This window comes from Saimiri boliviensis, chromosome 15, assembly GCF_048565385.1.
Source record: "Saimiri boliviensis isolate mSaiBol1 chromosome 15, mSaiBol1.pri, whole genome shotgun sequence".
Classification (NCBI taxonomy): domain Eukaryota; kingdom Metazoa; phylum Chordata; class Mammalia; order Primates; family Cebidae; genus Saimiri; species Saimiri boliviensis.
In genome coordinates this window covers 6,346,097-6,373,111 of record NC_133463.1, presented here as the reverse complement: position 1 = coordinate 6,373,111, position 27,015 = coordinate 6,346,097, and the positions used below count along the sequence as shown (strand labels likewise).

Sequence of the window (27,015 nt, the reverse complement as noted above, 5' to 3'; positions counted from 1 at the left end):
TTGATTTAGAAACTTCATTCTTGTTTTATTCATCAAGGTGATTTTTAATTCTACACTTTTAAATCTTCTTAAAGACATTTTCAGCTCTTGAATTATGTCTTCTTCCAGAATCTTTTTTTCTTTCTTTCTTAGAAGAAATGATGCTTTTTTCCCCATTGGAAGTTTTTGAATCTGCTCTTCTAAAGCCAAGAGTTCCTGTGTGACTGTAACTGAGTCATTTTCATGAATAGGTCACCATCTTTTGCGTCGATGTTTGTAAAATAATGGTTTAAGGCCTTTCTTTATTTAAGTAATATTCCTGAGGATTTAGTCACCTTTTAGAGATGGAGTAAGTCCTATGTTTTTACTCTGAATCTAGGAGTCTCTCCTCTGGATCTTTTCATGTACAGCTCCACATTTTTCTTCAGAGTACATTTAATAAATATCTCTCATAGACTCACAGTTAGCTAAACCCTCTGATTTTCATGGATCTTGCCAAGAGAATGTTTGTCTTAACTTCACACATAGAGTGATATGCATTAATTCTGAGTGAGGTATATGTAGGAAATCTATTCTGAAAGGGCCACCCTCAGGAGCATTTCCAAATAAAACCGCATGAGAACAGGAGTGAGGATAAACTGTTGTCCATTTTTGTGAAATCCAATCTTATTTCTCCTCCTTTTATTTGTTCTATGTGCCAAGTGAGTGAGAATCAGGAGGCAAAATGCCACGTAGCATCTTTTCATGTTTTCTGTGTTTGATGACTGGAGATGAGCAGACAGGAGGCTCATAGCTAGCCCCTCGCTCTGTGCGCTTTCCTTTCAAGTCAAAGCCCAAGATGTGTGACATTTCAAGTTTGAGCCACAACTGTGGCAGAGATAAGCAGTTTCAGTAGCAAACAACTATTTGAGAAACCTTGTGATTTATCCATACTGGACACTTTTTTTTTTTTATCTGGTGGTATATTTTTCACATTAGCTGTTTCTTAGGATCAGCAAACCAGTGCAAATCTTGTTTCATCCCTCCCTGGGTATTTAGTATAGTGCCAAGCAAAGCACAGATTAACATATGCTTACTCAGGATTAAGGATGATTTAAAAAAAAAAAAAAAAACTCTTCTGATAGGCAGTCAAATAGAATCCACACAGTTCAATGGATTCCACAGATGGGACGTTTTTGTTAGTGCCAGTGACTAACCCTAACCCTCTAGTCCCAAGTTTCCAAAGGCTTTAGGTTAGACTGCATGAAAGTCAAATGCCAAACAGCAGTAAATGCTCGTTGACCATATTCTTAATTTGCCTCAATCACTACAGTGTTGCCTATGATTGCTCCATGGCAAAAAAGAGGAGAGCCGAAGATCAGGCGTTGGGGGTCCCAGTCAACAAAAGGAAATCCCTGCTAATGAAGCCCCGACACTACAGCCCAAACGCGGACTGCCAAGAAGACCGTGACGACAGGACGGAGGGCGACGGCCCGCTGGAAACACGCGATCGCTCTACCGCAGGTAGCGTGGAGGGCCGCCCACACCCGACCTGCTCCCTGGCTCAAGGGACTCTGTCCTCATTCACCTAGAGCATGTGGCTTGTATGGCTGTAAGAGCATATTTAGATCTGGAAGCAAAATCAAACATGTATTTTACCTGACATTCATTTATTGAGGACCCATTTTAAATCGGTAACTGTGGAGGGTCCATAGAGAAGAGACGGAGAGTCCTTGCCCTATCCATTTTCAAAAGCAGAGGATTGGACTACGTCTCTTTTTGAAGAAAATATGAGATACTAAGTCTTAGAGTTGAAGAGCACTTTTTCTTCCTAACAGGAAGGATTTTTGAAAGAATTTTTTAAATTCAAGGGTATGTTTAAGCTTTAAGACACCTTTGCAATGATCAAGTTACATATAATGTTAATTAATGATTATAATATATATACTATATTACAGCTAAAACACTGGTTTTTTATTTTTTAATCAACATGGATGGTATTTACTCCAAAATAACATGAACCAATGCAACTGGTCTGTGACCTAAATATTTTTAATATTTTTTTGAATAAATGCTTATAGCAATCCACTACAGAAACAACCTAAAGTTGGCAGATTAGAGTCTTCTTCAGAAAGAGACTGAAGGAAAATGATGTATTATAGAAAAGATACCACTGTGCCCATCGTTTAAAAAATAAATGATTTAAGTTTCCTTTTAGGTACACATTTTAGTTCATTGATTCACTTCTTCACATTCATCAAACACCCTTTGTGTGCTATGTGTAATGTGTTTACTGTTTCAAAACTTGAGGATTTCTTTTCTCCCCACTGAGTGTTATTCACTTTAGTTCCTGGTAGTCACGTGCCTCTAGGAATTGGAATATCGTTGATCACTTTCTGCAATGAGGCCGAAGCTGAGGGACATGCAAAAAATCTCAAAAATTATAGAAAACAATTAATATCTGAAACTTGACTTAGTAGAAAATGAAACTAGGTGTATATTCTACTAAACCTAATTTTTTTTCTGAATGTGAATTTTAAAGGAATCAAAATGCTTCATTACTTAAAAAGAAGTGCTAATTATGCAAACAAAAGGCAATGAGATTCTTATGTGATAAATTTTTATGACATATAAAATTATGGTTAGCAATAAGAATTAATAGAAAAGATTTTAAAGCACATTTATGAGTGAGCACAGATCTCAGGTCAGAATCATCCTGGATCCAGTAATATTGGCTTTGAAGTAGAGTTGGCAATTCTGCGGTTAAAACAAAGTCGTGTTCTGATTTGAAGGTGTTTAAGTAAATTATTTGGCTTTGCTGCATTTATCAGGTGATTTAAAGCCTCATAGCTCATCTGTAAATTGTAATTACACTTGACTTCTTTTGTTTCCTTGAACTGATCAGTTTTGTTTGTTTTTTGTTTGTGTGTTTGTTTTGTTTTGTTTTTTTGAGATGAAGTCTCACTCAGCCGCCCATGCTGGAGTGCAGTGGTGCAATCTCGGCTCACTGCAACCTTTGCCTCCCAGGTTCAGGAATTCTCCTGCCTCAGCCTCCTGAGTAACTGGGATTACAGCCATGCCCAGCAAATTTTTGTATTTTTGGTAGAGACAGGGTTTCACTATGTTGGCTAGGCTGGTCTCAAACTCCTGACCTGAAGTGATCGCCTGCCTCAGCCTCCCGAAGTGCTGGGATTACAAATGTGAGCCACTGCTCCTGGCTCAGTTTTACTTGTTAATTCATGAACATTTGCAGGTTGAATCTAGTATTAGGGAAAGTCTTTGAATCATTTGTGGTTAGACTTGCAGTATAATGCTTCTAGCTGGCATTAATTAGTCAAGTATTTAAGAAAATGTGTGTACTTTTGCATCAGCATATTCTTGGAAGTGCTATGAAGACCGACTACATGTGGTCGCTGACTTGCCACCTTCTATTGTAGTTTATTGATAACTGTACATGTTTAATATTAACCAAGTGAATATGTAGTCCAGATGTACTCCAGTTAAACATACAGTTACAAGCATTGATGGGCATCTATTTGCAGTTCACAAAAATAGGTTAACTATTTTTAAACTTCATATTAGAACCACTAATAATAATAATAATAATAATAATAATGAATATACTAAAATTACAACAGGGGTGACCACTGGTTTTGAGTTCTTAATATATTCCAGACACATAAATGATATCATTTAGTCCACATGATGCCACCAGTGTGTGTGATTATGGGCACAGCTGTACAGATGAAATCACTGGGGACTAAAGAGATTTGATGCTGAAGGTAATGCATCTTATAGGTGTTAGAAGGAAGATAATTAGGAAACAATAGGAAGGACAAGCAAAATAATTATTTCCCAGCTAACTGTGCTGTCTAATTCAGTTGTCTTCATGCAACGACTACCTTCAGACTCCAGACTGGGCAAATTTCCTACGATGTCAAATCATGAAGTCACAATTTCCAGTAATGGCAGGACCCATGCCTGGTCAAAAGAACAAAGATTCTAAGTTGCCTTCAGCCCTCTGAACAAGCTGCCCCCACCCTCCTAGGAGGAAAGAGAGCTGAGTTAGTGCCTAAGCCAGCACAGGGCTTTTCATCCAGTCTGTCATTTACTCTGGGTACCCCAGGGGATTTACCTGGCAGGTATGTGCCCAATTATATCTTTTACAACTGGGAAGCTCAGATGGTGAGAGAAGGGCTAGTGCTCAGGAAGAGACTGAGGTCAGGAGCTTCAATGCTGCAAAGTTTTATTCCGTTTTATGGCACAAACTTCATCCATATCCCCAAGCTGCTGTCTTTCAAAATGATCCAGGTCCCTGTTAAGGGGGTAGACGAAAACATGGACAAGCCATGCAGTTACCTCTTCCTTCCGTGGGAGATGAGCTTGTAAGTACTAAAAGAAAGGAGGAAGAGCAATAAGATGGGCTTTCCTGACACAGGCAGGGAGAATGAGAGTCGCTGGAAGGAAGATGAAGCAAGCCCAGGTGTGGGGTCCCCAGCAGCATAACCACAAACTCATGGGGAAATCTGTCACAGTCATAAAAGTTTTAAGGGCTGGAAGAACACTTTTAACATATATTATCTTTCAACAGATAGCACATAAGGCGTAAACCACTCTGCTTTCAGAACTTCGAAACACGAATTCATTTTTCCAAGGCTTTTATTCCCAGTAAAATGTACATATTCAAAAGGCCTGGAAAACCGATTTACCTATAAAAGGAACCTAGCTAGTTACAGAAACAGAACTGAAATCCAATTATAGTAAAATCCAGCTACCAAAGGAGACAAACTCAAAATATGTTGTGACTTTCAGAGGATGTTTTAAAGTTGTGTCATCGCAGAACAGCCAGCATGTATGCCAGGATTCATTAGTATCTATCTGTAGGATTATCAGAAAACTCCGAGAGGAGGTCTTGGTTTAAAGTAAATAAACAACCTTGAACTTGTATGTATCAGGCAGAAGCATTTACTTTTTGCTCTAGGAAAGCAACCCAGCTGTAGCCCCTGCTCCCTCCCCACACTGTACATGGGCTCAGGATGGAGAAAGTCCTGGACCCGTGAACAGTCTGCTCTCTGGCTGTAACCCTCTGGTTATGCCCCACCAAGAGCTGACCCTAGAAATTTTCTGACCTCTTAGAGTTTTGCTGCTAAGAAAGCTGAGGTTGATTCACTTGTTAGTTTCTATTTTGTTGTGTTGTTTATTTTATTTATAATTTCAGCCTCATCCTTCTCATTGAAAGTTAGCTGACAATTGCATTTTAGGATCTTCATATAAATTCATGCTCGAAAATATTCAAACTTGGGAAAATCATGAGCTACTCGTGTTCTTAGCCGTTTCTCCTAAGTGCCGCTGTGTTTCCAAAACACCGAGCAGGACACACAGCCTCTGTGGCTGTGGGACCTGGAGTGACGGGCCCTGGCTGGCCACGTGGTCTCAGGCAAGCCCCGCCCTCCATAGAACTGCAGTTTCCCTTGTGTGCGCTGGAGTCGAAAGTGCCTTTCTTGTGCTTATTGTGACAATTAAATGAAATACACAGCTGAACCCCAGGCCAGAAACAGTTTGTTTTGTCCTAAGAGGGATCCTTGGACTGAGCTAATCCAGTCATCAGATCATTGGCTCGTCCTTGGTTTGAAGATGAGGACCCAGTCTCAGGCAACCAAGGGCCCGTCCAAGGTCACGCGGCCGGCATTCCGGGCCAGCCACACCCTCAGCCCCCTAGAGATTTCCCTCTCCACCCTGCACACTGCCCACTCACTCCCGGTTTCCAAAGGCAGCTGGTGAACATGGCATAGTGTGCTGCGAGTGGGGATGAGCTGAATTGAGTCTTCTCGATAGCGGGACCCTTGAGGGTCAATGTTAGCAATTATCCTAGGTTAAACACACACACACACACACACACAAGCCGATCTTATTTATGATAAGGGTTGCATACAACCCATGCCGTGACTACGTTCTAAAATAATACCTGGGGCAGGGACAAGAAAGCCACCCTTGGCTGGATACCTGTTGGCTATTTCCGTTCGGCCCCTGCAGGGTACACAGGGCGATCACTGCTCTCCTCAATGCGTCAATGGTGGCGCCAGGTTCAGGCGGGTGATGCAGCCCCACTGAGCTCGCAAGAAAGGGCGTCAGGATCAGAACTCAAGCCTGGGTCCACCTGATGCTAACGACAGGGCTCTTTACGCTGGTTCAGTGGCAGAAATAAATCACCAGGCCCCCAAGGAAAATAGACACGCGCAGCCTGAGAAAATGCAGGCCGCCCATCACAAAGCTGGGGGAAACAAGCGCCCCATCACAGATCTCTCAGCTTCCAACGCAGACTCAACTTCTTTTCTCAGGGCTCCGGCGAAATCCTGGGAGGGGGAGGACGTGGAAGGTTGGTTTACAGATTTGCAGAAACCCGCACGTGCTGTGCACGTAGGCACCTCTGTCGGTGGGGCTCCTCTTTTTCTGAGGAATAATTAATAAATATTTTCTTTTAGCATATAACAAACAGTTGAACCAAACAATTATGTAAACTGGAAGTGACCCAAAATGCGAGCAGTTGGCAGCAGCACAGTGAAATGCATTGTCGTGCACATGTGCGTTTTTGTCACTCCCGCCTCTCTGGTGATCTGCACTTAATAGGAATATTTTAAACTATGTAGCTAAGCAACAGAGGTAATTGTTGCTTTCTAGAGCTTTTGTTAGCACTCTAACACAGCCCAAATATGCATAATTAGGTATAATGTCTATAAATCATTATCGTACACATGTGGGTAGTTAAGTGCAGTGAGAGAATAGTTCAATGAATTGAGCATATTCACTGAAAATGCTTTTTATTTGTTTTCCGTAGTTCATAATACTTTAAAATTATCATAACCCTTTACACTTTCTCTTAATAGCCAACTGTGATATTGAGAAAAACTTCATTTGCATTTTAGACTGTGTTTAATATATTATTTAAACCTGGAGTTCCTCCGATATGAATTCAGGAGAGGGTAGGCCATCCTATCAAATATTATGTGCCTGTTTATCCAGCCTCTTTTCTAGGAACTAAAATGTTAAATTTTTCAGTTTATGTTGAATAGATCCCAACAAAAGACTGCACCCTATAATCAGCATTATTTACAGGGGCTAGTGTTGTGACTGAATTCTTCCCTGCATCCAAAAATGCTTTTAGTTACTATGGCAATATTTACTTGATCCTGGCAGTCCAGTGTTGATTTAGGGAGATAATTACCAGAAAGGAAGATGATGGAGATGTATTTCTGAGTGTCCTTGTCGGAGACAATGTTTATAAAAAATTAAATGAGACCAAAAAGACACATTGTCTTCAGCACAGACACCCTCTCTGTCAGCGCTCACACCGGATGGCTGTGCCTTTCTTCCCTCCAAAGATGTTTATTAGCGCAGAATGCACCGCTCTTGGGGTATTTAACAGTTTTTAATGGGGCTTATGATCGGGTGCTTCCCATCCCTCCACCCTGCCCTTGAGACACAGAAACGGGCCTCCTATTTTTCGGGTGTCTGGGGGCTGTTGCAGGCACTTCACAGCCTGCTGTGCGCTGGGCACACCCCACGTGCCTGGGCCTGGGCCGGAGTCACCGATGATTCCCCATCCCACTTGCTGTGTCTTGCAGTGGGACGGGCTTGGGTAGGCTGATTGTTATCTATACACTCCGTCACCCCAAACTGCCAACTGCCAGAGCAAAAGGGGGTGGCATGACAACAACAGCTGCCTGTGACAACAGGCACCCAAGGGACTGTCCTGGACAGACAGGCACGGGGCGGGGGGGGGCGCCTGATGGGGTGTCTTCACATTCTGGACCCAAAGCAACCTGGTACTTAGAACAGCTAGTTACCTACCGTCCAGCACCCTCCAACAGCCCCACCTCGTCTCATTTTCTCGTTACACAAATGCAGCGAGTCATGGACCAGAAAATGTGTTAGGATTTAAGATATGGTTTGATCACGCTAATCTTCCTGTGTGTATTTCCTTCAATATGGAATTTTAAGCTGACAATTACAAAGGTAAATAGGAAGTCTTGAAAGTCTCAGGAAGATGTATTTTGCATCTTAGCTAACATTCCATGAAATCTGAAAGCATGTCTGAGAAAGACTAGAGAGTAGAGAACATAAACCAAATGGCTTTGAAAATACATTGCCATGCTAACAGAGAAGCTGATTAATACTGCCTTTACGGTGTATACTGTTATATATATTTAATTTTCTTCTAGTTGGCTAAGAGTTGGGAATATAAGAAGTACAGCAGCAATAATTTCACATTTAGCAAACACTATTATCGTTAAATATCTATTTCTTGTCTTGGTCAATACCCCAGACGCACTTAGCTCTTAACATGTTAGAAATTATAATAGCTCATTTCTTTTGACACAATTCTCAGAATATTAAGTTCTCTTAAGAGGATATGTGTTTCTCTCACCAATGTTTATAAAATTAATAGAGATGGCATATTACACATACTAAGTATGTATATGTGTACATATATGTATGTGTGTATACATATGTATGTGAATACGTATGTTTATATACATATAACTTGGTGAAATTTTCCTAAAATATTTTTTTTCTTGCTCTTCAAATATTGGCTTTCTTTTTCCATAGAGGAAATCGTGATAAAATCTATGGATGAAAGTCTTCTTTCAACTGCGCAAGAAAACTCCAGTAGGAAGGAAGACAGATACCCTTGTTATCAGGAGCTCGTGGTCAAGTCTTTAATGCACTTGGGGAAATTTGAAAAAAATGTATCTGTTCAGACCATAAGTGAAAACTTAAATGACAGTGGCATCCAGTCTTTAAGAGCAGAGAGTGATGAAGCAGAAGAATGCTTTCTGATTCATTCTGAGGATGGAAGAGACAAGATCGAGGACTCTCAGCCACTGTTCTCCTCCTCTGATGACAACGAACGTAACTCTGAAAGTGCAGAAAACGGCTGGGACAGTGGCTCCGACTTCTCAGAAGAAACCAAACCCCCTGGGGCCCCAAAGTATGTTCTAACAGATCATAAAAAAGACCTGTTGGAAGTTCCTGAAATAAAAACTGAAGGTGACAAGTTTATCCCTTGTGAGGACAAGTGTGATTCTGAAACAGAAAGGAAAGACCCACAGAATGCTCACGCGGAACCCCTGGATGGCAGTGCCCGGCCCTCATTCCCCGATGTTGGGGAGGAGGATAGCGAGAGCCTGGCAGCAATGACGGAGGAGTCTAAAGACCTCGAAGAGGCCAAGGGGAACTTAAGTCTGCTGGAGCAGGCAATTGCTCTGCAGGCTGAGCGAGGCTGTGTTTTCCATAAAACCTACAAAGAGCTCGACAGGTTCCTGCTGGAGCACCTAGCCGGGGAAAGGAGGCAAACCAAAGTTGTTGACATGGGTGGAAGACAAATCTTTAACAATAAACGTAAGACACCTTTTTGCACTTATTTTAGGAATAAGAGTGCTTTAGGGTTTGGAAAAAAAAAGGTCAGATTTGATTATTTTTTCATATAGCTTTTTGACAATTTAATGCAACTTAGAAATCAATTTATAATTATAAAATAAACAATTTCTGTCTTTCTCCCCACTCTCTAGATTATCCTCCAATCAAGTTGTGTTAGTTTTGGAGTATTTTCACACATGAGAAAAGGTTCACTGCATCTATTTCTTTTAATTTAACTGCTTTTGAAAAATGCGTCATACCTTTAGAAATCACTTTATTTGACATTGTTGGAATACTGAATACTGAAATACCTCAGTATTTACTGGATCTTAAATCACTTATTGCCAAATCAGTTCCAGAAACTTAACTTTTCTTTCCCGCCCTCATTCTTGGATTATCTAACTTGCAATCCAGGCAGAACGCTCTGGTCTTTTTCGGGATAAACCTGGCTGTTCATGTGTTTATGAGACCGGCTATCTAACTGAGGTCCTATACATTTCAGGGCCAAACTTGAATGCGAGAGTAGATGTGCTCTGAGTAGACTTTAGAACTGTCCTTCAGACCTTGGGGAAACCATGTCTCTGCTTCACTGAAGCATTTCCCTTCTCCTCCTCCCTGGAGTCTTGCACCAGACCAGCCTGATGCTGTTCCCAGCACTTATGGGGCTTCCCAGCAGCAGTCCTTAGTGCCTAGACTGCTTGATCAGGATGAGTATTTCCAGATCCCATCATCATCAGTGCACCATAACTTGTTTTTCCATTTTCCATAAGTTTCCAGGTGATTATTGGTCTCTCTGAAACCTGAGAGCCACAGAATTAGGGGGAGGAGTACCTTAGAAAAATTCAGGGCAGTGAACTCAAGGAGCTTACAAGAATAACATGTTAGTGTGGTTGAGAAGTTCCGATTGCTGAGAGTTATCCATTTTAGCACTCACCTGCAATCTTGACAAATGATGTCTTGCAGCTCAGAGCTGAGGAAAGAAAAAAGGCTAAAATGGTGTCATGTAGTGAGGACCGAGATAACCCCATGTGAGCATCCTGCAAGGGTTGCAGTGGGGACAGAATAGTAATGACTAGCCCGTGGTTCAGGACAGGATGCTGTTTCTAGCTCTGTGCATTCCCACTAATGTGCAACTGGTTGTATTTAACTTTCTAAGTAAACTACAAAATCAGAAAAAAGATGAATATTTACCCAAACTTCCCCAAATCCACAATTTCTTATACACTATATTTTATTGATCCCAAGAGATATCATTTCTCCCTTTGTTTGTTTGAGACAGTTTCACTCTGTTGCTTAGGCTGGAGTGCAATGACATGGTCTCAGCTCACTGAAACCTCTGTCTCCTGGGTCCAAGTGATTCTCCTGCATCAGCCTCCCGAGTAGCTGGGATTACAGGTGTGCATCACCACACCCAGCTAATGTTTGTATTTTATTATTTAATGTTGTATTAGAGATGGGGTTTTGCCATGTTGGCCAGGCTGGTCTCGAAAGTGATCTGCCCCTCCTTGGCCTCCCAAAGTGCTGGGATTACAGACATCATCATCTCTCTGTTTTATCATCTCTGAATTCAGAAGGGTATGCCATAGTTTAATTACCAACCTTTTTTTTCTTTCTAAGTAGCACACAAAATGATGCTTTATTTTGTTTTGTTTTACAGTTGATGATACCTTACAGGCAATGGAACCTAGTCTTTAGAGAACCTTATTTGAGCCACAGCTTAAAGTATTTGACGATCCTTTGGATATTTTTATAGAGCTTTTGAAACTTCTTTTTTTGTTTGTTTGTTTTAAAAAATTAAGGGTATATAATTTGTGTTTGTAAACATTTGGGCCGGTTGGAGACCTGCTGAATTCCTACTAGGACTGGATGAATCAGCGGTCTGTCTTAGTGCCCAAGGCATGGAGGCAGCCTCTGCAAGGCAGGCTAGTCAGCAAAACAGGTGAAGAAGGCACAGCCCACATTGCAGGGGAATCACAGGCTTAGTCTACAGAAGGCCTGCAGAGTCCAAACCGAGTATCCCCTTTCCTGTTCCTTGTTCCCAGTGTGGGATCTAATGGCACAAGAAGCATTTTTTTTTTCTCTGTCTGACATGCATTCCATGCTCTAAGTCAATGCTCATCCCAACCGAGAGCCATAGTCTCCAAAATACCGTCCTAACTCCCCAGACACCTTGCCCATGCAACTTCGCTGTTAAGGAAAGAATGCAAGAATTTTAAAACCTCATTTTACCACAGCTTTTAGATGAGTCAGCAATTCCAAAATTAGTGTGGTTAGACTCTTGCTAGTCAGCGTGTAGTGAGATGTAGGTTGCAATGTAAGTAGAGTCACCACATCATTGATTGTCCCGCCTATGAAAAGGGGAACACTATGAATCATTACATGAGTACCCCAGGTGTGAATGAGGACAGTCCCAGGAAAACCAAGGTGTAACATCACCAGAGTGTAAGGTCACCCTCATTATGCCACATTGTGTAAAGAAAATAGAGGAAGAGCCACACTTGAGAGTCGCCCCAAGCTCGGGCTCTGGCTTCTTATCATGCAAACAGGTTCTACCCTCCAGAGCATTTCCCTGCATCTTTGTTTTGCCCAGAAGAGGAGGGACTTGCAGACAAAGGGGTATCGTGAACTGTCAGTGGGCCGCACCTGGGCAGGAGCCAGCCTGCCTTATCACCAGCACCCTCTCCGGCTTCCTGCAGACAGTGTGGCAAGGAGGAGAAGTGCGAGACGCCAATCCTTTCAATGTGGTTTAGAAACATGGCCTTACCTGGGCAAGGTCCAAGAGAGGAAGGGCATCGAAATACACATTATTGCTTGTCTCCTTTTTTCTAACTTACTATGCTATGGCGTCAGCCCCATCAGTTCCTCTAATCAGACTTTAGGAATTTGGACCCAGTGGTCTACAGATTTCACATTCACTTGAAATTTGGCACTGTTTTTGGATTAAATAAAACATATCCACAAATCATAGAGTATCACAAGACTCTTAATTTGTCTCTTACAAATGCAAAGAGAACAGGATCGACACCAGCACATTTAGGTCCTGTCTTTCCTTAGCATAGATGCCCGCTGCTGGCCACAGCCCCATCAACTGACCATTCCTTGCTCATTTAGGACTTCCTGAATCGCCTCCTGACCTCCCCAACCTGCAGTGCAGGACGACTCAAAGGATCCTTGGCTCTTCCCCTTCTGCTGAATCCATGCCCCATATAATTGCATTACATACAACCTGCTGTGCCCCATCTGCCCAGGACTGTTTATCTTCCAGCAACTGGGGTGCCATGATATCGCAGAGGGCACGTCTGCTCTCGCAATACAGTGCCCCGGAGATGTCTGCCACATCCCGCGACAGCGGCCAGCCCTCGTGTCCCGTTGCACAGGAGCACACACAGGCCCCACGTTCCATCACCAGCATCTTCTTGGGCAGGACCTCACTGGCCATTTTCACTCTTCACATCTACACATCTAGGGTGCTCATTATACCTGAGGCTTCGTGATGCAGACCCCAAAAGTCTCGTTTCCTCCCACATTGTTCCTCTTGGAGGGCTTCTGTTCATCTTCTGGTGCTCTTTCTTCTCCATGCCCCAAGTGCTGGGGGACAGGCTCTCCCCATGGTTGGGTTATTCCCACACAAGTTAGGAAGGCAATTTTGGCTCTATGAGTACATCTCTGTTTCAACTTTATCTGCCACCTCAGTCACGAATGTGAACGTTTCTGAATAAGGCTTCGTCTGTGTTAGCTCTAAGCTCACCAGCATTCATGTTTGGTCCTCATTTATTGCATGTATTCATATAACCCTTTAACTTGTGGGAAAGTGTGTGCCAGAAAAATCAAACCCCGAGCTTGTCTGCAGCCTCTCCCACCCCAGCTCCCAGAAAATGCATCAGCAGGTGTCCCTTGCCATGCCCGGCTGCTCCTGTGAGCCACGCCCACACTGGTGTCCCTAGGGTTGCTCCCTGGATCGCTGCTCAGTGGCCGGCAGTCTTTGCACTTCTCTTTTCTGTAAATCTCCCGCAAGAACATTTCCCTTCCAAGTCTTCCTGCTGCCTCAGTTTTCGGATTCTGCATTTAGAGTGAGATCAGCAGCTTTCTTCCCCACACTCCCTGCACGCTGATCCTAAGTAGCAACCTGTGGGGGTGTTAGAATCTCGAGACTGTGTGTCACTAGCACTGGACAGGCAGGACCCCAGCCAGTGCCCTTGCCCTGCCCTAACTCCACCAGCTGCTCTGCAGGGAGCAGGCTTTGCTCTCTACCCCTAAGCCCAGGGACCTGCAGGGCCAAGGCCAGATGGGTCTTTCTCAGATACGGTGGTTTCTTCATTTTTGTCATTTTGAATCTGGCTCTTTCTAGACTTTCAGTAAGAAGTGGTTTTGTTTGAATAAATTCTTTCTCACTTTTTTTTTTCTTTTTGGGAGCCTGTTCATCCCCTGGCACAGGGTTGATTTTTCATAATGAGGCTCTAACTGCAATATGTGACATGACAACGTAAAACCATCTCTGTATTTCAACACTCCCTTGCCCTGTGTCAGCCTTTGCTTAGGAAACCAAGAAAATTGAAAACATGTTTTCTGTTTCCACAGGTCTTAGTTGAGGGTCTTATTCAAGGCAATGTGAGAAGAATGTTTATGACGGTAAAACTGAATAAAGTGAGAATGTCACCCTGCAAGGCCACTCTATTGAATGGGAAGGGAACTAAGAGAAGCCAAATGCATTTCTCAATTTAATTTCTCTGTAGATTCACCGAGGCCTGAAAAGAGGGAGACCAAGTGCCCGATCCCTGGGTGCGATGGCACAGGACATGTGACGGGGCTCTACCCCCACCACCGCAGCCTTTCGGGGTGCCCCCACAAAGTGCGGGTTCCCCTGGAAAGTGAGTACCGCTTGTCCCTCAAAGAAACAGGCTCCCTCTTATACATGCCAGATCATCACCATCTTATCCTCTTCCTCTTCCAACTTGGAATTAGGAATGGAAACATAAAGTTTTTTGATCTGTGTGAAGCCAATTCCATCTAGCTATGGGTTTTTAAATATAGTGTATTTATAGAAAATTCGAGGCCCAAGAAAACCAACAGATCAAGGACAATTGCCATAGGAAAGACAGCTAGCTCCTCACAGTGCTCAGAGGAAGGGCCAGGCCGCCACACAGAAAGCCACGCAGGAAAGCACCAGGGTGGGTTGGGGGTAGAGGGAGTGGGGACAGGGGACCAGAGCCTTTTTGGTGGCTTCTGATGGGGCAGGGTAAGCAGCCTTAGGACTGGCCAGTTTGAATGATTTCAACAGGCTCTGGGGCATAGGGGCTGTCCCTTATTGTCTGGCACCTGCCCCTGGAATGACCAGGGAAGAACCGTGCCCCAGAGGGTGAGTGCTCAGTAGAGGAGGTGGTTGGGCTGTGGGTTCCAGATTGGCTGGATTGCATTTTTAAAGTGTGTTTGTGAGGAAGTTGTTTATTCTCTCCAGGAATTGGCTGCCCTGGGAGGGGCAGTCCCTCCAGAGTCAGCAAGGCCCCAGATATTGAATCATCAGAACATAAAAATAAGACATGGTTATTAAACTGTGTGACTGCACCGTTGTCTTTCACCTGGAGGCATGGTTTCCAGTCAGCCTTCGGGCATCACAAGGCAGTCACCATTGTCCTCCTGGCCTCCTCCCGCAGTGGGGACGCCCTCCTGATGTTGTCTCAGGATATCCTGCAGCAGTAGAGGTCCCTGAGCAGGAGCAAGCCTCAGCCCCTTCTCCGCCCTCAGCCCCACTGTGAGCTACCCACTGGCAGGGAAGCAGAGGGCGGCCACCTTCTGCATGGTACCACATCGACCTGGTCCATCCTCCGCTTTGTGAACCTAGTTACTGAGACATCTCTTGGGCCAAAACAAATCGCAAAAATGGAAGGGCTCAATATCAATCTTCTCGGGAGTGAGATTTTGCAAGCCACCAAGTCTAATCAGCTCAGTGCTGTTCTGCTGGGTTAGCAGTTCCTCAGACTGGTTCTCTGGCTGTTCACCCGATCATCCTTTTCTCCCAGTAACCAAATGGCAGTGGGGTGCGGGGAGGAGGGGGTGGATGGAGAAAGAATAAAATAATATCACTTAGAAAATAAAGAAGACTATGAACAGAACTTCGAACTGCAGGGAAGAGATGGAAAGAACTATATGATAAATAGTGTTCTCTGTCTGCTCCCCCAAGGAAAATCACATCTGTGTGAAGGGAAGGTTATGAGCTTCTTAGTTTACACCAAATATGAGCAGAATCATCTCATTTAAGTCCAGTGTAAACATAGCATGAAGTTTAGGGAAATTAAAACTTGATCAGGCTTGCTGGATTTAATTTCTGAAGTTCTTCCATGCTCACTTGTTTGTGTCTGAATATATAGAGAGGGAGCATGGTGGATGACGTAACTGAAGTCACCTGAATGTGAAGCTGAGAGATACATGTGTTAGTGTGCTTTGTACTTATGGTAAAGTTTTCTTTCCTTTATGTGCTGTTTTGTGCTTAGTTCTTGCCATGCATGAAAATGTGCTCAAGTGTCCCACGCCGGGGTGCACAGGAAGGGGTCATGTGAACAGCAACCGTAACACCCACAGGAGGTAATTCTCATCAGACGCTAATCATTTTACATTTAAAAACGTGGGGGAACCGTTCAACCAATAAAATAATGGGTTAGCGATGTGTCATGAAAATTGCTGCATCGTGTCCAATATGTGACACTTGAAACAGAGAAGAAATATTCTCAGCATGTGCGTTGTCAGAAAGAAGGGACCTCATCATTTCCTTTCTTAGAAATTTGGGTATTAGTAGCCAGTTATGATAATGAAAAAATATTATATTTGAAGGTGCTGGGGTTACATATTCATATAATCATACAAATAGAATGTGCTGTCTTTTGCACCAGAACCTCATTATTGCTGTTTTGACATTGAAAAGAGTTGCTTCTGGGTTATCCTGGATTCCATCCAATAGACATTAAAAAGGTACCAACAGGGCTTCAATGGTTGTGACTGTAAACCAGGTGGAGGGTACACATCATTTCATTGAAATCGCAACTAGCGTAAAACACACATATGTGCATTTACATGCAAATGCATTATGTATATATAAATATTTGGGGTGAAAATGCTGATTGTTTGATATTTACATTTTATATTACAAGTAGATTATGTGGTGATGAGGTGCCATTTGACTTACAAGCACTGTGCCAGAGAACTTCATATTCTGCACTTAGAATTTCAACTGAGATAAAGAACTGAGTCTCTAAAATTTTTCTAAAGATGCGAAGATAAGTCAAGGACTTAGCATGCTGACTTCTAGAGTCGGACACATTGCAATCGGAATGAGCACATTCACTTAGAATATTAAGAGGTTTCCGAATGCTTGAGTCATTCATCTCTTACATCATGTTTTTGTTTAAAAATGAGTTTGTTACCTTTCACCTCTGAGATGGGGATGGGAGCAAGTGTTGACACTGCCGTTTGCAAAAGCCCTTGGGATCTTTCCGTGTGTGCGTGGTGCTAAGTGAACTATTAATATGACTTAACATTCAGTGCGTGCCAAGTGTGCTGAGAGGCGCACGCCAGAACAAACCGTATTATCATTTTAACTCAAGTCCTGCCATGTTTCCTTTTTTAAACAGTCTTTCTGGTTGTCCAATTGCTGCAGCTGAAAAATTGGCCATGTCCCAGGATAAAAATCAGCTTGATTCTCCCCAAACTGGGCAGTGTCCTGACCAGGCCCACAGGTATGAACTCCCCACAATGTCTTCGGTGCTTTCTTCCTCCTGGCTCCTGCACAGCAGGGCCCCTGGTCCTTCGTGTGTCACTTCCCTGTGGCTCGACCTCCACACTCAGCCCTCGTAGACCTGGGTGTACAGCCTGGCCCACTAGACCAGGGGCTGGTCTCGTTAATGACACTGTCGCTGAAATAAACTACTAAGCCTTCTAGAAGTTTAACTTGAAAATCATCTCTTTGCAAAGGAAACATATTGGAGGTGAATCTAAAAGAATTCATACACGATAGCATACATGAATCAGAATTTTGGGTTACTAAGTGCACCCACAAGTCAGATGAGCAAGCTTTATGACTGACTTCACCTTTCTGCCTGGAGAAAATGCCATCCAAAGTCACTCCTACCTTCCTGAAATATGTGATGCTATGTATTTATTCTTCAGTTCCACAAACATATATAATGTCTTTAAAACAAAAATTCATTCCATGATTGACGGCTATTCGTAGAATCTCTTCTAGTGGTCCTGGTAGCTCCCAGGCTCTTTGTGCTGTCTAGAAATTTGGAAGATCTTATATCTAAATACTAAAGTATGTATGATGATATTTAGGGCGAAGTTATATGTTTATTACCTTAAGATCATTTTTGTAGGGAAGATGATTTCAGGATTAAGTTAGATGATAAATAACTATTGTTACTGAGTCACTGAAGTACAAACCAGTTATTAGACATTTCCATATTTTCAAGATACAACTTTTCTTAATATTTTGCTTCTATAGATTTGATTAAAAGAGTCAAAATTGGCATTGAAATCACATGCGTGAAGAACATATGTCAAGTGAAAATTATGAATTACTGAATAAGTAGCAATGAAAAATCTTAAAGTAGGATTCTTGGTTGGTATGACTGTATTCTCTAGTTTCTTCCCAAGTGAGTTAGTTAGCAAAAATAGAAAGAACATTGCATTTCATTTTGCTCATTTCTTAAAAGTTTAAGATTGTTTTATATTAGAATATACATGTAGCTTTAGGCTCTCAACCAAGTTATATAGACAATAATAAGATCAATTTGCTGCTCAAATATGTTTATACAGCAGATAAAAAGATTTTTTCAAATCTAATCCAAAAAACCTCATTGAAAACTTCGACATTCTAATGAGTTTAACACTTTTTGGGGGAAAAAAGAGAAAAAAATATTTTAATAATGCTAAATGTTGAATGGTATATTTGTTTATGTTCTCTTACCATTAGACCACAGCAGAAAATCATTTGTACTTTATTTGACTGGAATCAGTGCTATACAAATCTGATGCCTTTGTTTAATCCAAATACAATTCTAAAAGAATATTTAATTCACACTTAGCTTAGATTGTGATAATTATGTTGCAAATATGATAGCTATTATAATACAGTAATTTTGATTCATATGAAATGATGACAATTCAATCGATAAAATACTGAAATGCTATATGAAGTATTATTTAAATCAGCAAAAACATTCTGACTGAAGGCAGGGGAAAAAGGTGAACAGTCCAGAAAGAAACACCCAATTCAGGAATATCTCGGGTCTCTGCCTGCCCCTCTTAGGCATCAGATGTCTGCCAGCTCAGAAGGACTCAGCAGAGCCTAGCATCACTTCTGAATGGAATATAATGACATTTCCTCACTGGTCACAGTTGTGACTATTCATTGCCAACCTTATGAACAATTCTAATAAGCAGAACATGCACACCTTGTCAGTGCTTTAACCAGTATTTACTGATGGTGACACAGTGTTTTTGTTTTTGTTTTTGTTTTTGAGATGGAGTCTTGCTCTGTCTCCCAGGCTGGAGTGCAGTGGCGCGATCTTGGCTCACTGCAACCTCTGTCTCCTTGTTTAGGTGACTCTCCTGCCTCAGCCTCCTGAGCAGCTGGGATTACAGCAGTGTGCCACCACACCTGGCTAATATTTGTATTTTTAGTAGACATGGGGGTTTCACCATGTTGGCCAGGCTGGTCTCGAATTCCTGAGTTCAGTTGATCTACCCACCTTGGCCTTGCAAAGTGCTGGGATTACAGGTGTGAGCCACTGCACCCACCCGACATGGCTTTCCTTTAAGAACTTTAAGAACTCAAAATGATAGCAAGCATCAAATATTTGCTCAGGACTTCTTCATAAGATGAATGGAGGATTGCATATTCTTAATTTGCTGTTGGAAGGCCTGGGAAATAAGGAGGCAGCATCATCGTAGCCATACAGAGCCCAGCACATCTTTCCATCTCTCGCTGTGGGTCCGGAGAACAACTGCTCTCTCCTGCCATGACCCTGTCTCTCTTACTGTTCAGTGTCTCTGTGGGTACCTTCAGGGATGATGCATGTATCTACTGTAAATTGACAATGACGTGCCCGCCAATAGTTTCATTGTACTTCTTCTGTACTACTTCGCCCTGCTTTCCAGGACAAGCTTGGTGAGACAAATTGAATTCAATTTCCCGTCACAAGCCATCACCTCTTCCAGAGCCACAGTGTCAAAAGAACAGGAAAAGTTTGGAAAAGTACCATTTGATTATGCCAGTTTTGATGCCCAAGTTTTTGGTAAACGCCCTCTCATACAAACAGGGCAAGGACGAAAAACACCACCATTTCCTGAATGTAAGCTTTGAGTTCTAATACTCATTTTCCCAAAATGTTTCTTGTGTATGGGTGTATGTGTGTGTCAGGGGCCTGGGGAATGTACTTAAATATATGATATACTATAGACAGCTGGCGGGAGAGTGAAATACAATAAGGAAAATGAGAATAAGTTGACATTACTGATTTTATACTGAAAGTTACATATAACATAGTGAATAGTTAATAAATTAATTATTCTACAAATATGATGCTATTGTTGAATCTAAGTACAATAATGCTAAAGACATATTTAATTCATAGTTAGCTGGAGTTTGGATTACTATATTGAAAAATGTGATGACTGTTGTAATGCAGTAATATTTATTTCTATTGAAATTACGGAAATCTGGACGGGTGCAGTGGCTCATGCCTGTAATCCCAGGACTTTGGGAGGCTGAAGAGAGTGGATCATGAGGTCAGGAGTTCCAGACCAGCCTGGCCAACATAGTAAAACCCCGTCTCTATTAAAAATACAAAAAATTAGCCAAGCATGGTGGTGGGTGCCTGTAATCCCAGCTACTCGAGAGCCTGAGGCAGGCGAATTGCTTGAACCTGGGAGGCGGGTGTTGCAGTGAGTGGTGATCGTGCCATTGCATTCCAGCCTGTGTGACAGTGCAAGACTCTGTCTCAAAAAAAGAAATTAATGGAACTTTGATAGGTAAAATGTTGAAATGCTGCTTAAAAAATTACTTAAATCAGCAAAAGCATTCAAACTAAAGGTGAAAGGGAAGGTAAGAAGTCTAAGAAACAATTCTAGAGTCGGGACTTTACTACAATAGAATAAACTGTGTGGCTGTGGAAATGTTTACTCCCAAACTGAAGCATTAATAGAGAAACATTTAAAATGCATTAATATTCTTTAATGCTAACACATCCATATAGAAGACCACAACTTGAGTATGGTATAATATATAAAACCTGGTGGTTTTTCTTCTTACATGTTTCTTCAAGTTGTTTAGAGTCCTCAAACGTTCTAATGAAAAGGTGCGAAAGTAAATAGTGGGAACCGATAGAAGCGGTGATTTCTTCATTATGGTCACTTAACTTCCATAAAGGAAGGAGCTAAATAATGTGCACACTGAGTTCTCCTACACCATGAATGTTTTACAGCATTCTGCATAGCCATAGAATCCCTTTGAACTTACACCAGGTTACCGAAACTGAGTGCTCTTAAGAACACAGAATGTTTAGCTCATTGTGTGATGTTGATAAACTCTTTCAGAAAACTAGAATTCTATGTCAAACCCAGTAGTAAACAGACTTGAAAGGAACTTGCCTATCAGGGAGAGGTATATGACACCCCAAAAGATATTTTGCCTAAACTTACCAAAAATAGGTTCTAACCAACATAAATAACCACTAACAACCTGTTAGATTTAGGGGAAAAGTTAGACACACACAGTTTTATATCTATCTATCCATGCAATTTTGTGTGTGCCTATATAGATATACAATTTTATTATATATGCATGCAATATGCACACATACATATATGTTTAATTCCAGTGAAGCTAGTTAATAAGAACACTCAATATATTCATATAGTATGGATATTGACTTTTTAAAGTGCAAAACATTCAGTGACATTTTCATTCTTGTGATTATAGAAATACGATATTTGCCAGTGTTTTAAATTTTGTTTTATGAAGTCAAATATTTAAAATAAAAAATATTTAACGTAAAATAAAAAGCTAAATGCTTTTACGTGAGTTCACATTAAATCTTAAGTGTTTCTCCTGTAACCTTGAGTGATGTTTACAAATACTCAAGAATGAAGAGAAATATGTTTAATTCTGTTTCTCAGTAATGCCTTGGTACCCACGACAGAAGCATAAAATGGAAACTCAGCCTTGATAGCTAAATTGCCTTTCTGTTCACCTTGAGAACATTTCCTCCCTGCCCTTTGTTTATCTTTCTCCCTGAATATGCAAAACGCCAGCTCATTAAAGACTCCACCATCTATTTCGTTCCATCTAGTTGAATGAAGAACAACTTCTACTGGTTAAAGGAAAAAACAAGCCTGTATATCAAATAATAAAAATACAATTCCATGTCCAAGTAGAAGTTGTTATTGTGAAAACAAATATTGAAAGGACACTTTTTTCTTTCCGCCACTGGAAACACTGGTCCTCCCATACATGCAGTTTTCCAATGGGCATACCTTAAACATTCTGTAATCCCTGGTGGATTTTGCTAGTGTGTTTTTTATCTACAATTTTTGCCACAAATGTTGCCAGTGCACCTGCCCCATAACTTTAGTTATGGAGTTTTTGTCATAAGAAGTTTAAATGCAAAAAGTATTAAGAGAATAGGCATTCTCTCCCAGCAATTACGTCGTTTGTTCTATAAATCTCTGAAAACCAGTCTGGACAACCTTCATTTAATGTATCCATGGATAATGGATCATGTTTGAATTTGTTCTTCACTTATATCAATGCAAGAAGTTATAGCTTTAAAAAAACAAATCTATTTAATGACTGAAACCACGTACATGCAATTGCTAATCAAATCTCTCTTCAACAGCAAAGCATTTTTCAAATCCAGTGAAATTTCCAAATCGACTGCCTAGTGCAGGCGCCCACACCCAGAGCCCTAGCCGTGCCAGCTCTTATAGCTACGGTCAATGTAGTGAAGACACCCACATAGCAGCAGCTGCTGCCATCCTGAACCTTTCCACCCGCTGCAGGGAAGCCACAGACATCCTCTCCAACAAGCCACAGAGTCTGCATGCCAAGGTAGGCCAGTCCAAGAGCCCAGAGGGTGGGCCAGCGACTGAACCGTGAGAATAAACTGCCTTTCATGTTTCTAACCACATTCACTACCACTCCGCTCCCCCACCTCTGAAGCGATCCCCTCCCTGTCTCAGGAAGAGACTCAGAGAAACACAGGCAGGGATGAGCTTGGTGGGGTCAAAGAAGGATGAAAGCGTGCACTTCTTGCTCTGTGGCTCTTCTTGAAGTTCGGGTACCAAAGTTGGGGACAAGTGAGTTACAGAGAGGGCTTGGGGAGAATTTACACATTTCAAAGCTATTTTTGCTATGGGGAGTTTGGCACACAAGGAAAGAGGATTGCTATTAAAATAAATCTCAACAATGGAAGCCTTTCAGTGTCTGCAAATCAAAGATGGTAAGAAATGTGCGATTAAATGGTGGCTTGTAAAACATTTGCAAAATTGACCCATGAAATTTTATCATTGCACATGTTACTGTTGTATAACATAAGACAGCCTAAGTTGCTATAGTATTCTCCAAGGACACATACTGTAACCTGAATACATTAAATCAACAGGAGATGTTTCATGGAAGGTTGAGAACTCAGGGCATTCAAATACAAAATCACATTCTGTGAATTTTTAAAAACACCACCTTTCTGAAGCCCATGAAATTAATCACGTTTCTCCAGTACCCTCTCCTTTCCCTCCCAACTGACAATGAGAAGTGATTTGATGACAAAAAAAAAAAAAAAAAGAAACAAAGAAACAAAGCTCCTCCATGCCCTTTGACAGCGAAGGGCTCCTGATGCCACAGTCACAGCGATCCACAGAGCTTGTAAGAGCGGCTCAGCCGTTTGCCCCTGCTGTCAGCTGGAGCAGGAACTCTGGTTTACATAAAAAGCTTCAGTTCAAAGAAATGATTTCCCTACCTAGAAGGCTGAAGCCGCTGAAATAAGTTTCCAGAATTATTTGAGAAGTGTTGGCTTGCTTTATGTGGAAGATTTCTGAGTTAAACCCTAACCCTGAAACTCGGGCGTTTGAACACCATAGTTCTTTTCCCCTTTAAGTGTGCCGGTCCCCGGCATGGTCAGCTGCTGCCTGAGCCGTGCCAGGCCTTCAGGAGAGCAGGTAACACGGTGCCACCGAGCATTTGACAGAAGAATCGAAATTAGCTTCTGGACAAAGCCGAGCCAAGTAAGCCCCAGGAAGAGTTGGTGGCCAAAAATCACTCAGAAACCATTTTTAAACAAATGAGGTTCTTAAACAAAGAGAAACACATCCTCTAAAAATGAAAAACATATACATATGTATACCAGGCCATCCAAATTCAAAAGATTCCTAGTCACAAATTATTTACATAGGTGATTTGGGGAATTTTTAAATACAACTTTATTTTGAAATTTATTTTTTTTAATCTGAATAAATTTCTCCTTTTAAGAGGTATGTATTCTAATAATCCTCTACTCGGAGAAACACGAAAATAGTTTCCTTCTTAGTCCTTTAGTATTTGGTTGTTCAGGCTGTCCTATGAGAATATAGGTACCAATGTTCTAATTATTGATGTTACTGAAATTACTTAGGTAAGTGGTTCTAGAATGGATGCCATCCATCTGCACGTGGAGATGTGTTCCTGGTCCTCAGGATTCTGTCTCTCACCTTTAGATTCTCCATGTTCTATGACATTGACACCAAGCAACATATCAAACAAAGATGGCTAAAATTACAGGGCTTTTCCCCTTGTTGAACTACATTCCTTTCTTTTAAAAACGGTATTTCTGGTTAGAAAAGCAATTGTTAAATGGACACGTTTCGAAAATTCAAATAGTGGATTTCCAGTGCGTGTTGTCGGACTCCTGGTGGGAGCTCTCTGTGCCAGGCTGCTCCACAGAGCTCATCCTGCATGCCCAGGTGACAGGAGCACACCGCATGCCTCAGCCTTGCAGTGCCAACCAAGTCTTAACCGCAGAAACCAAACAATTGATGTGGTGGCGAGACTGGAAGAGACAGAGAGCACACAGATTGACTTCCCAAAGGAGTTTGTTACGCTGGGAGTTCTAAAAACCATTTTCCCACGAAAATTGTCGCCTTTGCATAGTAGTTGCTAAAATGGGATAAATATGGCGCCCTAGATTGTTACTTTGTGTAGAATCCTTCTGCCAGTGCATGCACAAGCGCACACACACACACACACACACACACACACAAACATTTGTACACAACTGTAACATTCCTAAAATTCTGTCCTGGTTATCTTATTTTCGAAACGTTGAAGAGAATCTCATGTATTCCTGAATTAACAAAAGATTTATTTTAGTGAAAGTGAGAGAGAGCCAAGGTAATTCACCCTGGAACTGAGCCTCCGATGAAACTATGCCTGATTGTGGGCCTTTTCTGTTGTCAGTGCTGCCTTTGACTTAATGTAGGATTAAGCAGAGACAGACTTTGCCTCCACATTGAATACTAGCCCGATTCTCTCTTCACTACGATTTGATTCTTCCTTTATGGCAGGCTATTAGTATGCTTACTTCTCATAGCTGAAATGTATCTATCTCTTGAGTCTTGAGTTTCACCTGTAGAAACAAGGGTCTTGAGATGCACAGCTTCTCCTTACTCTAGACTTTCACAGCTGAGCACTCTGCATGTACTAGCGAGACATCCTGGGAGATGGACTCACAGCTGAACCAACCGAAGACCTCTAAGTGCTAGACTGCTCCGGCCACAGGTTAGGGTCAGTCACAGACTCTGCCCTTGAGGAGAAAGGACAAACAAAGCAGAGGAAAGGAGTGACCCTCTGGGAGCTGTCCCTGCCTTGCATGGCTCTCGGTAGAAAGCTACGCTTGAAGAGGTCAGCTTCCTCTCATCCAGGGCATGCATGGTGGCTTTGCAGTGAATTTGACCAGAACTTGGGTGAGGGCTGATTTCTCACTTCCCCTCTGCTTCCATCCAGTTCTTTCTTTTACACAATGAGCATCTCTCATTTGCATAAAGCACTCCATAGGAGTATGAATTACAGACTTTACTGTCATCCATGGGTACCACCTTTTTGACATCAAGCCAAAGAACACTAACTGAAATTGCCTTCACACCCACATGTTGGGGCTAATACAGATTAACTGGCTGTATGTATTCTTACAACGGACTCCAAGTTTAATGGGCAATCCGAATTGGTGCTTTGTAAAATCACTGCTCTTACAGAAGATCATAGGAGCAGAGGTTGTTTTTAGAGGGGCAAAAAAACCTTTGATTTCCTACACACTCTAAAAATGATATGGACATCCCAAATTTTCTCCTTTTTCCAAAGTCCCATGGCCTCCAACACTGGAACATGTTACTGATCCACCCCTCCCCAACACAGAAGGCTCATGCTGCTGTTCACACGGTCATCCGTTCACTCAGCCAGCATCCCTCAGGTGCAGGCTCCCATCATGCCCCAGCCTGAATGTACCAGTGCCCAAACTAGGGCCTAGTATGTCCCAAAGGCAGAAGGTTTTCAAAGGAATCATTTATTTGTTAGGATAGAGTCCAGCATGTATATAATATATTTGTACCACCAACATTGCTTACATGTTTTAAGTATCTCTTTAAGGAATTAAGTCAGGAGAAAACAATTAGCACTAGCAATGCTTAGTGGATGACATAATGGTTAAAGTAATTTCATCTTAAGTATTAGCTTTATTTTTATTTTTTGAGATGGAGTCTCACTCTGTTGCCCAGGCTGGAGTGCATTGGTGCGGTCTCCACTCACTGCAGCCTCCACCTCCCAGGTTCAAGCAATTCTCCTGCCTCAGCCTCCCATGTAGTGGGACGACAGGTGTGTACCACCACACCTGGCGAATTTTTGTATTTTTAGTAGAGACGGGGGTTTCACCAGGTTGCCCAGGCTGGCCTCGGACTCCTGACCTCAGGTGATCCACCAGCCTCAGCCTCCCAAAGTTCTGGGATTACAGGCGTTGAGTCACAGTATTAGCTTTATTTTGATTCTAGAACTTTCCGAGAGAGAGACGATCTGCTCTGTCACCTAGGCTGGAATGCAGTGGTGTGATCATAGCTCACTGCAGCCTCCATCTCCTGGGCTCAAGTGAGATTCTCCTGCCTCAGTCTCCCAAAATTCTAGGATTACAGGCATGAACCACTGTAACGTGGTTCTAGAACGTGGTTGTAAGATGTGTATAATGTCCTTCATTTTAATTTGGAATTAATGTGATTTGGAAGACACAAGGGGCCACAGCTCCAAAAAGCCCCCTTTGGTCTGGCCACGGGGCCTCAGGTGGGAGAGGGTCCTGGGTCCGCGGGGCCTGCTGAGCATCTTCCTCCGGTGCAGGCTGCAGGCAGATGCCCTCCCGTTTTCTTCCTTCCTCCCACCCTGATCACCAGAGGTAGGAACAGGCCTTGCAATCTATCTTTACCCTCATCACTGCCGCTTGCCAGGCATTCTGTTGTCTGTTTTGGTGTTTCCCCACCTGTTTAGACAAAATGGCATATGCAGAGTGTGCCTTCAAAGAAAACAAAAAACTGACACTTGCTTGAAATGTTTAAAGTTCAAAGTCTGTTTTGTGCTCGAAC

General features: G+C 42.2%; 1 protein-coding gene across 4 annotated transcripts in view; it reads left to right on the top strand.

Annotated features, from left to right (window-relative positions):
* The window catches only part of ST18 (ST18 C2H2C-type zinc finger transcription factor), a 136,012-nt gene that overhangs the window by 65,918 nt on the left and 43,079 nt on the right, over positions 1–27,015 (top strand). For all 4 annotated transcript variants that reach the window (XM_074386651.1, XM_039464696.2, XM_010351599.3 and 1 more), the window contains 7 exons: positions 1,292–1,482; positions 8,566–9,357; positions 14,109–14,243; positions 15,864–15,954; positions 16,998–17,102; positions 19,525–19,718; positions 22,263–22,474. In XM_074386651.1, the coding sequence (XP_074242752.1) occupies positions 1,292–1,482; positions 8,566–9,357; positions 14,109–14,243; positions 15,864–15,954; positions 16,998–17,102; positions 19,525–19,718; positions 22,263–22,474 (1,720 nt within the window). The remainder of the gene's footprint in view (positions 1–1,291; positions 1,483–8,565; positions 9,358–14,108; positions 14,244–15,863; positions 15,955–16,997; positions 17,103–19,524; positions 19,719–22,262; positions 22,475–27,015) is intronic.